This window comes from Pseudorca crassidens, chromosome 3 (assembly GCF_039906515.1).
Source record: "Pseudorca crassidens isolate mPseCra1 chromosome 3, mPseCra1.hap1, whole genome shotgun sequence".
NCBI classification, from domain to species: Eukaryota; Metazoa; Chordata; class Mammalia; order Artiodactyla; family Delphinidae; genus Pseudorca; species Pseudorca crassidens.
The window spans coordinates 95,352,690-95,365,469 of NC_090298.1; the positions used below are offsets into that span (position 1 = coordinate 95,352,690).

A 12,780-nucleotide genomic window follows, 5' to 3' on the forward strand; every position below is an offset into this window, starting at 1 on the left:
AATCCCCTTAATGCACTACATGTTTTTCTCTAAGTGAGACAAAGGTATTCCTGAACCCGCGTTGTCTCTCTATTCTCCTGAGATGTCCTTAATTGCAGTTTCTGCGGCGATTCATCTTCTCTACTCCGCAGTACCTAGCTCAGTGCCCGACCACAAAGAAAGGCACAACGAACATTTGCCCATTTACCTGCTGGCAAACCTCAAGAGCAGGAATTTTGGTCTTTTGTATCCCGAGTGTCTAGCACAGTGCCTGGCACACAGTAGGTGCTCAAAGAACACTACCGAACGAATAAGAGTACAAAGAGCCCAGGCTCCGAGTGGGGCACTGCAGAGCTCCAGGGGTGTAGATACAGGAAGGGCTGGTGGCGCAGGGCACAGGGTGGAGCTGGCCCTGGGCTCCTTCGGGGAGCGCGTTCCACCGCCTGCCCATTTGCAGCGCAGGCCAGACACCGCGGACACTGCTTAAACTTTTTCTTTCAAAAAAAAAGTATGTGTATATGTACGTACGCGTAAATGTATATGTTTATACACACACGCTACCTACATAATACATAAAAATAGCCACACCATATCCAGGTATGCGTATATATATAAAATAGGCAAATTGTACATATAAATAAATTAATATATGTACAGCCTTAACTCGGAACGGCGGGAGTGGCGGGGAGGACGACGGGAACGCCCCTTCGCCCCTCCAGGATCGCAGGACCGGAGCGGCGCGGCCCCTGCGTGGCTTGAGCCTTCCGGCTTGCCGTCCGCCGCTGCCGCCGCCATTGGTTGGACTCCAGACAGCTGATCCTGGCGGCGGGGCTAGGGAGCTTCGAGGATGGCGGCGTCCGCGGCGCTGATTCTGCGGGAGAGCCCCAGGTAGCCCCGGCTGAGCACGGGGGCAGCGCGGACAGGGCAGGCGTAAGGATGCTGCTGCTGTCTGTCGCCGAGGCGCGGGTGGGGGGCCGGGGCGGAGGGGCAGGTGCGGGGCCGCGCGTGTCCGGAGGGGCTGGCGGAGTCGCAGTGCGGGCCCCGCGGGATTGCGCGAGTCTGCGGGTGCCTCCACCTGCGTGGTAGTTCACCTGCGTGGACTTACAGTGGGCCTGGGCAGCTGAGGTTAGTACGACAGTGTGTGGTCAGTGTCACCGTTCCCCGAGTCTGTATCGCAGGTACCCAAGCCAGCCTGGAGTAACACTGAAATCACGTGGAAAGGTATTCCGTTTCCGTTTTCAGTTCTCTTTCAGACCTCCTGATTATGAGAAAGTCTCCTATTGGTCCCGGATGGTTTTTAATACTTAACACGCGTTAATATACCTTTTCAATCGAGATAGACTAGGCCTCAGGCCAGGAGTTTTGGCTTGTAACAGTATCTAGCCAGAATTGAGTAACATTGCTTTTGTTTTCATTTGATTTCTTTTGAGTTCATTTGTTTATTTAGTTCATTTCTATTTATGGTAGATAAGTAAGGTCGGCTGTCTATGGTGGTGAGGTAGTTATGTTTTAAAATAAAATTATTTAAGTAAAAGTGACTCCATTTAATGAAAAATAATAGTGCAGGTGGTGTGTGGATGCAGAAAAGTGCGGAAGTATACAGGCAAATAATTGAGGCTGGAGAATAACTTTGTGTCTAGATTGGACCAGGAGTCTTTTTGAAGAGAGTTGTCATTTTGAAGTTTTTCCTTTTTTGATTACTTGAGTTCTGACAGCCAGTTCCTTTTCTCACACCAATGCCCTGGGTAACACATCACATCAGTAAACCATATTCAACGTGGTGCAGTAGAATTGTTCTTATCACATAATTTAAGTTGATTATTACAATTGAAACAGGGTTTTAAAACAGCTGTGTACTTAGTGACCCCAAATGATATTGTATGTAGTTTTTTTTTTTTTATTCCATTACCTGCCATGCAGCAGGCTTTTCTTTCTAATTTTGGTGTAATTGCCAATTCCCTTCTCCCACTCTTCTCAAAGTTCTGTTTTGAGTTAAGTGGATACATAAACTTTCACTCCTAAATTAATACCATTCCCCACAGAGTGCAAGCTTCTCCTAGTCGTTTGCCTTGCCCAGAAGAAAGAGAAAATTTGCCAGATAGACCTTTTCAACAGATATACTTTTGGAGGTATCTTTTGGAAACATCCTGCCTTTGCTGGCCATCATCTGTTTTTCTTTATTTTACTCAGACTTACCTTGTAGCAAGCAGAGTTGTCGAAATGAAAACTTACAGACAGCTGTACTTACAGTAACTACAGTACCACTTGGGGAAAACTCATTTTAAAACTTTGTTTTATGAATTTATTTAGCATGAAAAAAGCAGTGTCGCTGATAAATGAAATAGATATAGGAAGATTTCCACGATTGCTCACCCGAATTCTTCAAAAACTTCACCTGAAGGTTTGTATGTTTGCACTTCTATAGATTATAATATATTCTCGTGATTCCACTGCAACTCTAGGTTTCTACTTGAAGTACCTTTTGCGAGGTATTGTTCTCCAGCAGGTCCTCAGGAACACCGGGTCTCTAGAAAATTTGATAATATCCCACGGACAAAAGTTTGGGAACTTCTGTCTTCATTCAAATTAATTTTTTTAAATCATGGAACTTTTCAGAGTATATTTTATGGTAGTGTTAATAGTAAATATTTAAGCATGAATGTTGTGTGCAAAATTTTCCAAATGTGTTTGACCAGGGAACTGTTTTATCATGGTATTTATTTTGGAACCAAGGCTCTGTGGAACACGCTTTGGGACAATTCTGATATCATGATTTCATTCTTTGTCTTAAAAATAACTCTGTAGTTTTGCTATCAACCAATATGTAATTTTTGATTTAATCTTTCTCTTCCACTTTTATTTTAAGGGTGTGGTTATCTTGGATATATTGTTGCTTAGTAATTCATTACTTGGTTAATTTGCTAACATTACTTAGTTAACTTCTTTACCAGGTTAATAAAATTTAATTCCATTCAACATGTGTTTAAGGAGTGCCCATTAACTGCTCTACCTGGTGCAAAGTATCACCATTAAATGAGAACCCAGACTCTTACCTCTTCTTTTTCCTGGCCAGAGACCAGTCCCAAAGCCCTGCCCTTTCTCCCTCTGAAGTATCTCTCAAATCCAAGTTCTCTTCGTAATCTGAGTTCAGAGCCTTATTATTTCTCCCTTGGACTACAACAGTTACCTTCAAACTGGTACTGCTGTCTGTAGTCTTCTACCTTCTTATCACTTCTTCATGGTGCTGTTCCATTTATCTTTCCAAATATTTTTTTCCTAAAAAAAAAAAAAAAAGTTGATCATATCTTTACAGCGTTCAAAGCCATCAATGACTTTCCATTGCTCATGGGAAAAAGTTCATATTCCTTAACATTGTATTATACTAACGTTACAATGTAGGTACAGTCTGTGTTTTCCCCACTTTGCAAGTGTTTCAGCTACCCTGGATGCTCTTTTACTGGAACGTACTGTGAACTTTTTCGACTTGGTGTCTGTGTAATATACTCTTTCCCTTACCTGAAATATCTTCCCTTCTTTAGTGAATAAACTATTCATCTTTCAAGGATTTGACAGTCCTACTCTCAGCAGCTCATCCTCTCTTCTTTGCTTCTAAAACACTTGGTTCGTCCTCACCTCACTTTAGTACTACATCATAAGTATTTGTTTCATGATTACAGGGTCTTTCTCTGACCTTGAATACTTTAAGTATCATGTCTTACTCATCTTTATATTTCTCACACTTGATACATTGATAGTTATGCAGTTGGCACTCAATAGCTATACTTGGAGTTCATTCTTTTCCTTGCCATGGGAAACACAAAATGAATATAGGTTCTCTGAATTCCTGCCTATAAGGAATTTGTGATGTAGAAGGAGAAGCAGGAGGAACAACCACAGTCACAATAGCAGCTACATTCTGTGGTGTTTGCTATTCACAGTTCCATTACTCCCTCTGTGACCGGTGCTGTTCTAATGGCTTTGTGGTATTAACTCATCTGATCCTCACAGCACCCTTAGGAAGTAAGAACTGTTGTCATCCTTATTTTATCCATGAAGAAACTGAGATAGAGACCAGTGAAGTAATTTGCCCAAGTCACACAGCTAGCTAGTAAGGCAGTCTGGCTCCAGAATCCATCCCTCTGACCCATTACAGTAAAGCTCAGGAAAGAGTGTGAAACGGTATATAAATCAGTCCCAAAGTGAATGATGCAGGCAGTTGATACAGAGTTTCTTTGATTGTCTGAGTTGGTGGCTGCCTTCTTTTTTATTTTATTTATTTTATTGTATTTTTCAGTTGAAGTATAGTTGATTTACAGTGTTGTGGGTGGCTGGCTTCTTAAACACACACAAAGTGATACGGGACACAAAACACTTATATACAACTTTTATTCTTCATACTGAGGGAGGATGGAACATCTGCAGGAAACTCGTGACCCTCTGGAGTTTGTCTTTGACCCTCTGGAGTTGAGAAAACATTAATATCTATCTTAGAGTAACTGAATGGCCAAAGCATTCCACGGAGGTGTTTGAATGCTGTGCCTTCAGAGGTGGGGCGTGGAGGTGAGAAGGTGTGGTTGTTGAAGAGCTGAAGCAGCTGAGGACAGAAGCATCTGTATTTGATTACTTGCCTGCAGAAAGTCAGGAGAGAAAGTCAGGAAAGGGGCAACCCATCCCATTCCCCCAACCCCCCCGGACAGTTTTAGGGAATGTTCTTCCAGAGGGACTCCAGTTGTGATAAGGGCTCTTACCAAAGAGTTGGCAGCAACGTCTCAGATCTGCCAGCTTTCTTTTATGTACTCTTGGTCTGTCAGGTTGGCCTTTGCCTTGGGACAAGCAGAGTCCTGAGAGCGGTGAAACTGCATGCAGGTAAGTTGGTGAAGAGGTTTAGGGATTTGGTTGCTATTCTTAGTGTTATCAGCTTGACACTTTGATTTTACCAAGTTTGATCTTGGTAAAATGGGATTGTGGGCAGAGGGTATCTATTTTTGTCCAGACTGGTTCCTTGAAATCTCTAGTAGAAATAAACATGGGGAAAATAAGCTTAGGTATAGAATATGGGCATGCCTAAGTATGGGTCTGAGCATCTATTCCTGAGCAATCGTGGCATATAGGAATACTTGGGAATTTTGGGTGGTTTGTTACCAATGTGTGGAGGGTGCTGGTGGCATTTAATGCCCAGGAACTTTGTTTTTTCTAACTTTTTATATTATATTGGAGTATAGTTGATTAACAACATTGTGTTAGTTTCATATGTACAGCAGAGTGATTCAGTTATACGTATATACGGATCTATTGTTTTTCAAATTCTTTTCCCATTTAGGTTGTTACATAATATTGAGCAGAGTTCCCTGGCTGTACAGTAGGCCCTTGTTGGTTATCCATTTTAAGTATAGGAGTGTGTACGTGTCAATCCCAATCTCCCTAACTATCCCTTCCCCCCTGGTAACCATAAGTTCATTTTCTAAGTCTGTGAGTCTGTTTCTGTTTTGTAAATAAGTTCATTTATATCTTTTTTTAGATTCTGCATATAAGCGATATCATTTGATACTTGTCTTTTTCTGTCTGACTTACTTTACTTAGTTTTACAATCTCTAGATCCATCCATGTTGCTGCAAATGGCATTATTTCATTCTTTTTAATGGCTGAGTAATATTCCATTGTATATGTGTACCTTTAAATGTCTTGCAGTGAGTAGGACAGTCCTGTACAAAGAATTGTCTCATCCTGCATGCTAATAGAGTCTGCCTTGGGAAACACTGAAGGAGATCAGAGTAACTTCCTTATCTGTGAACTTAAAAACAAACATTTGTGGCCTCTACATTTTTAAAATAGCTGTCACAACTCATGCAATTAAAAAAAAAACCCTCATATACCTTGCTCCAGAGACTCTTAGGCCCTCCCACAAAGCCTATTGATGTTACTATGTTATATGTCTAGTTCTGCAAGATGAGGTGTCTGGATTTCTGGCCATGGCCGACTAGCAACAGCAAACTGGGGGGTGAAGGCGCTCCTGTGATGGGGCATGTAGGCAGTTTCAAGAATCAACTGCTGGGTATAGATTGAAGTGGAAGAATTATGAAAATCAGACACAAGAAATACAAAAGCAAAGAAATCTGAGGGTTTTTTCTGATGTGAAAAATCATCAGTGTATCTTAGCAGTTCTTTAGGAAACTAACTGCAGCACGGAACTTGGATGCTCGTAATTATGATCTGACTTATTGCAAGAATGTAGTGTAATCCAGTATACTTTGTTTACAGAAGTCTAGAATCGGTGCCGTACATTTCAGAAAGATTGCTTTTAAAAGTTTAAAATAAAAGTTCTTTTATTTGATAGATTGACTTGGGGGTACCACCATATTTCCTCATTATGACAGATAGAGAAGTCTCATTATATTAATATAAAGGACAGTCACAGATGTAAACCCCAGCATACAGAAATGCCTGAGGATTTTGTTGTTGTTGTTGTTACAGTGTATGGAGGGTGTTGCTGGCATTTAATGCCCTGGGACTTTAAATGTCCTAACGATGTGCAGCACGGTCCTGTTCAAAGAAGAATTGGCCTCACCTATGTGGACAAAAAAAGAAAAGAGTAGCTTATCTCTGAAAATGCATTTATTTTGTACTTAATATAAGCTGGAGGGCTTCTTACAACTTAGTTTATTAGGTTAAAATGATATATACATACATTTTAAATTATGGCATATGCAGACTACTAGGACCAAGTGTTCTTCCATTGTGGTGTTGGTGTGTGTGTATGCCTGTGTATGTGAGTCAGAGCTTGGATTCTGGACCACAGGCCTCTCTTGTCTCTAAAGCCGTGCTCTGAGTTTTTAAAACCTAATTGCCTTCATAATTATTTAGATAGTATACTGTCTTCATAGAATAGAAGATCCGTATAACTTTCTGAGGAATGTGACCTGATTTCAACTATATGTGGAATTAAGATGAGTTCTCTCATCGTGCGTGTTAAGAAAATAAATTCTTCAAAAAAAGAAAAGGTTGGAAGAATGGATTTTTTGATTTGTTCTTTTTTTGTGCCCTTAAAGTTCAAAATAGAGTGCTTAAGTGAAGTGTTTCAGTTACATTTTAAATTTCACAAATAGTTTATGAGGAAGTTTTTGTTTTAAGACATTTAAACAACATGGACGAACTGAAACGCCCCCTTGGCTAACTCTTGCCCCTTCCTCCATCTTGATTCTCTCCTGTGTGAGTTATCTATTGCTGAATTGCAAATTTCCCCCAAATTTAGCAGTTTAAACCAACAATAAGCATTTATCGTCTCTCACCCTTCCTGTAAGCAGGAATTTGGCTTGGCTGGGTGATCCTGGCTTGGGGTTCTCATGAAACTGCTCTCAGGTGTTGGTTGGGGCAGCTGGTACCTGAAGCTTTGACTGGGGTAGAGGATTTCCGTCTAACGTGGCTACATGGTGGCACCAGTTAGTTCCTTGTCACATGGGCCTTTGCTCCTGACACGGAAGTTGTCTTCTTCCAGAATGAGTGGTCCAAGAGAGGGAGGTGCTGTCCTTTTCATGACCTAGGCTTGGATATCACATACCTTCCCTTTTACTATGTTCTTCTGGTTAGAAGTAAGTCAGTAAGTCTGGCTCATATTCAGGGGAGATGAAAGTAGGCTCCATCTTTTGAACAGAGGAGTGTTAAAAGAATTTGCAGGTATGATAAAACCACCACACCTCCCTAGAAGGAGTCTTTGTTGTCGCTTTGGTTTTCATCTTTCCAGGTCTTTTTTTCAAGTATTAATAAATACAGATGTGCAAACATATGTGCACGCAGATATAAATAGAAATTTTTGGTTTTTATATAAATGCGTTCATAAGTGGCATTATACTGTTTACCTTTTTCACTTATCACTTGATCTTTCACTTATCACTAGATCTTTCCATGTCAAGTCATACAGCAGTTATTCTTTTTAAATACTGTTTTTCCTTTTTGCCTGTGTATATATGTCTATGGCATATGCTTTTTAAATATATAGAAAAAATTAACATCCATTTTCCATTTAAAATTTAAGTTTTGGGCTTCCCTGGTGGCACAGTGATTGAGGGTCCGCCTGCCAATGCAGGGGACACGGGTTCGTGCCCTGGTCCGGGAAGATCCCACATGCCGCGGAGCGGCTGGGCCCGTGAGCCATGGCCGCTGAGCCTGCGGATCCGGAGCCTGTGCTCCTCAACGGGAGAGGCCACAACAGTGAGAGGCCTGCGTACCACAAAAAAAAACCCAAAAAATTTGTTTCTTGGACACTTGCTCTCTAATTTTATAAACATGGGCCTTAAATTTCTCCCACTGAGAGGGTAAAAACGAATATATCTCCTTTACTTTCTCTTCAACACCCAAGTATGTGTGGGTTACTTTTGGTACCTAGGAAGAAGTTAACCTGCTTCTGTCTGGAAGCAAATAGAGTGACTTACATTTAATATTGATCTACCCAGGGTCGTTGCTGGAGCAAGATATTGACTATGGATTTGGAACTTTTTTTCATGGCTGTATTTTATTCTCCATTTGTTGTTCTGTTCACATATTTTAAGCGCCACCTTATTTTAAGGGTGCACGTTTCATGTACCAGTGGATGGGGGGCGATACATGTTCCCTTGTCCCCCTTCACTCCAAACCACTTTATTAATATGATGTCCTTGAAGATCTTGAGAATGTCCCTTTTCTTGCTCTTTTTAAAAATGTCTTGGGACTTCCCTGGCGGTCCAGTGGTCAAGAATCTGCCTTCCAATGCAGGGGAAGTGGGTTCGATCCCTGGTCGGGGAGCTAAGATCCCACATGCCTCGTGGCCAAAAAACCAAAACATAAAGCAGAAGCAGTATTGTAACAAATTCAATAAAGACTTTAAAAATGGTCCACATCAGAAAAAAAAAACTTAAAAAAAAAGTCTCATTTTCTTGTACATATTGAGGACACTGAAGTTTATTTTTCTACGTGCTCAATCACTTTTTATTTTGTCAAAATATCTCATTTGGTGTATATTTAAAGGAATCAGATTGACAAACTTGGAAGTTAAATTGTACATATCCATTGAATTTAATGCAACATGTGGTTCATTGATTGTACATGAGTAATACTGTTATTCTCTTCCTCATATTGATAAAGTCTGGTACTGTAGGTCATTATTTCAAGAAGGTGTATGGTAATCACAGAAATTCTGGAACTTTAAAATCAAAACATTGTTCTTGAGGTAAGTGATTGGCATTTTGGCCAAATTGCGTTCATGCTTTTCTCAGTCATAAAACAGGTAGTAGATACTGGGAGTTCTGGTGACTAGCCTCCCCAAACCAAAAATATGCCAGCTTAGAGTTCTAATGCTGCTTCACTTGAGCAATTGTAAAGTTGTACCTCATCCTAAGATGTTAAGGCATGGACTTCTGAAACTTCTCCATGTAGCTGTTGGGGAGAGGCAGCAGCAGGGAAAGTTGTTTTTGGTATGTGTGGATAAAGTATTTTTATTTGAAAGCAGTTCTAATAGTGTATATTTTTCATACTTGAAAAACCAGTCTTTAGATCAAGGAGATTATTTTGGAAATGAAAGAAAGGAGAGTAGCCAGAACTTATACTCAGATGGCTAACTTCTTTCTTTCATATATTGCTTATAAAAGTAATGTGTGTAATGTGTAAGTTTTAGAAAATATTAAAATTATCAAAAAGACTTAATTTCTTGCTTTATATATGCTCTTATAATAATCCATACTTTGGCAAAACTCATTAAAAAGGGAAGTTATTGGAACAATTATTTGTTTTTAATTTGTCTTTCTAACTAGACGATAGTACTCCTGAGGACATAAACTATCTATGTAGCACATAATAAGTACTCAGTAAATATATATATATATATATATATGTATGTGTGTGTGTGTGTGTGTGTATATATATATATTTATATATATATATTTTTATATTTATATATATATATATATATATTTTTTGTACTTCTGCAGTATCAGTTGTGATTTCTCCTCTTCCATTTCTTATTTTATTTGGGTCTTCTCTCTTTTCTTCTTAGTGAGCCTGGCCAGAGGTTTGTCAATTTTGTTTACCCTTTCAAAGAATCAGTTCTTGGTTTTATTGATTTTTTTTTCTATTGTTTTTTTCATCTCTATTTTATTTATTTCCTCTCTGACCTTTATTAGCTCCTTCTTCTGAATTTAAGTTTTGTTTTACTTTTTCTAATTCTTTTAGGTGGTGGGTTAGATTGTTTGAGATTTTTTTTGTTTCTTAAAGCCTGTACCACTGTAAATTTCCCTTTAAGAATTGCTTTTGCTGCATCCCATAACCCATTGACTTTTAATAAAATAATCCTAAGGGTTAAACTAGTTGCCACCTCTCTATCTGATGGGAATCCTGGTGCTAGGTAATGGAGGATGTAGATAAAGTTTCCCAAGGTTAACGGTTTTTATCTGTTTAATGCTTCCAGGGTAGGCTCCCTCTTATTAAATGCCTACAGGGGCTTAGGGCTAGGTAAGGTCATATACTGGCAGAGGTTTTGGGGTGAGTTGGGAGGAGGAAAGAGCTACCAAAGGAAAGGAGCCGCCAGGTATTTTCTGCCTTAAAATGCTGTTCTCTTAGATGGAGATTTTGCTCTGGGCTCTTAGAAGAGTTGCTGGGGCCCATTATAATTGGATAGTATTATTGCAGAGAAGGTGTCCCCCCCCCCCAATGTTTTTTAAATTTTCTTTCTCAATTTTTATTTGATACTGGAATATAGTTGATTATAATGTTGTGAGTAAAGATGGAGATTACTATTAATTATTGTTAACATTTTGGGGTTTTACCTTGTAGTATTGTTTTTTCTAAATATCCATTTTTAAAAAAAATTTTTTTATACAGCAGGTTCTTTTTAGTTATCCATTTTATACATATTAGTGTATATGTTAAATGTCCATCGTTTATGTTATTTACCATTATTTTCCACCTCCTATACATCATAGAATTGAAAATACTGGGTTTTTTAAATGAAATTTATTTGGCAAGAGCCAGGTAATGAACTGTACTATGATTTTAAGATATTGAAATTTAGAGACACGTCAGTTTCTTTCTAGGATGGATTTACTTTCTTTCTTTCAAGTTCTCATTGTCATATGAATAAATGAATCTTCTGTTGAGTATCTGAGTTTTGAATACCTGAGTGTATGCTAATAGATTGCTTTCTGTGTTGTAGGCTGAGAATAGTTTCAGTGAAGAAGAGGAAGAAAAACTTCAAGCTGCATTTTCTCTGGAGAGACAAGATCTTCACCTAGTTCTTGAAACAATATCTTTTATTTTAGAACAGGTATTTTTATTGCCCCAAATTTCCTAACCATGGTTTGTTTACTACATGTTTGCATTGCTGTGATATCTATAACATTTTATCTTATTTTTCTCAAGTATACAGATGGAAGCTGTGAATATGTTTTATCAAAAAATTTTGATGTAGTAAAAAAATTTTGAATGTGATTTTTTTTCCATGGTATTGCGTTCTACTAAAACAGTCTTAGTGTTGAGCAGCGTGAGTAAAGTATTTGACAGTATGAATCAAGACTTCGTTGACTTGAGACAGTTAAAAAAGATTCAAATTTATTGTTACTTGGTATAATAATTTGGAAAAAAAATTTGGAAAAATGAACACATTTTATTTAAGAAATTTAATAAATGATTTTGGAGGATCTATTTGACTAGGTTGATAAAACATTTAGAAAAGAAATATTTGTCAAAGGACCTTTTGTCATACTATTTCTTCCTACTGAGCTGTTCTTCTGCATCCCTTCTTTACATCTAAATTCAGTTCATTGTTCAAGTTCATTGTTCTGTTAAAATCACATCTCCTCCCACTGCAGCCTTGACCCCTTATATTTGCAGTCCTCCCCTTATTTGGATTCCTTTTATGCTTGGCTCATCATGGTAGAGCACATTGTTAGTCTTTTCATTATTTCATGTATGTCAGTTGTGTCTCCTTCACTAGGTTTTGAATTTGTATGGGGCCAGGATCACATTTTCTGTGCATCTTATGTAAATGTAGCACATTGCTGGGCTAAAAATAATTTTTTTTTTAACATCTTTATTGGAGTGTAATTGCTTTACAATGTTGGGTTAGTTTCTGCTGTATAACAAAGTGAATCAGCTATACGTATACATACATCCCCATATCCCCTCCCTCTTGTGTTTCCCTCCCACCCTCCCTATCCCACCCCTCTAGGTGGTCACAAAGCACTGAGCTGATCTCCCTGTGCTATGCAGCTGCTTCCCACTAGCTGTTTTACACTTGGTAGTGTATATATGTCAATGTTACTCTCTCACTTCGTCCCAGCTTACCCTTCCCCCTCCCCGTGTCCTTAAGTCCATTCTCTATGTCTGCATCTTTATTCCTGTCCTGCCCCTAGGTTCATTAGAACCTTTTTTTTTAGATTCCATATATATGGGTTAGCATACAGTATTTGTTTTTCTCTTTTTGACTTACTTCACTCTGTATGACAGACTCTAGGTCCATCCACCTCACTACAAATGACTCAATTTTGTTTCTTTCTATGGCTGAGTAATATTCTGTTGTATATATGTGCCACATCTTCTTTATCCATTCATTGGTCAATGGACACTTAGGTTGCTTCCATGTCCTGGCTGTTGTAAATAGTGCTGCAATGAACATTGTGGTACATGACTCTTTTTGAATTATGGTTTTCTTAGGGTATATGCCCAGTAGTGGGATTGCTGGGTCATATGGTTCTATTTTTAGTTTTTTAAGGAACCGCCATACTGTTCTCCGTAGTGTCTATAAAAATAGATTCTTAATAAATTCCTGTTGTTTGATTA

At 38.8% G+C, this 12,780-nt stretch overlaps 1 protein-coding gene across 10 annotated transcripts in view; it reads left to right on the forward strand.

Annotated features, from left to right (window-relative positions):
- Positions 1-730: 730 nt before the first annotated feature.
- COMMD10 (COMM domain containing 10) overlaps positions 731-12,780 on the forward strand; it is a 166,772-nt gene continuing 154,722 nt past the window's right edge. For 8 of the 10 annotated variants that reach the window (XM_067731488.1, XM_067731495.1, XM_067731492.1 and 5 more), the window contains exons 1-3: positions 731-867; positions 2,290-2,380; positions 11,156-11,266. In XM_067731488.1, coding sequence (XP_067587589.1) covers positions 827-867; positions 2,290-2,380; positions 11,156-11,266 — 243 coding nt within the window. In that variant the 5' untranslated portion in view covers positions 731-826. Of the gene's footprint in view, positions 910-1,025; positions 1,201-2,289; positions 2,381-11,155; positions 11,267-12,780 lie in introns of those variants that run through there. The other 2 variants (XM_067731494.1, XM_067731493.1) reach the window with 2 other exon arrangements.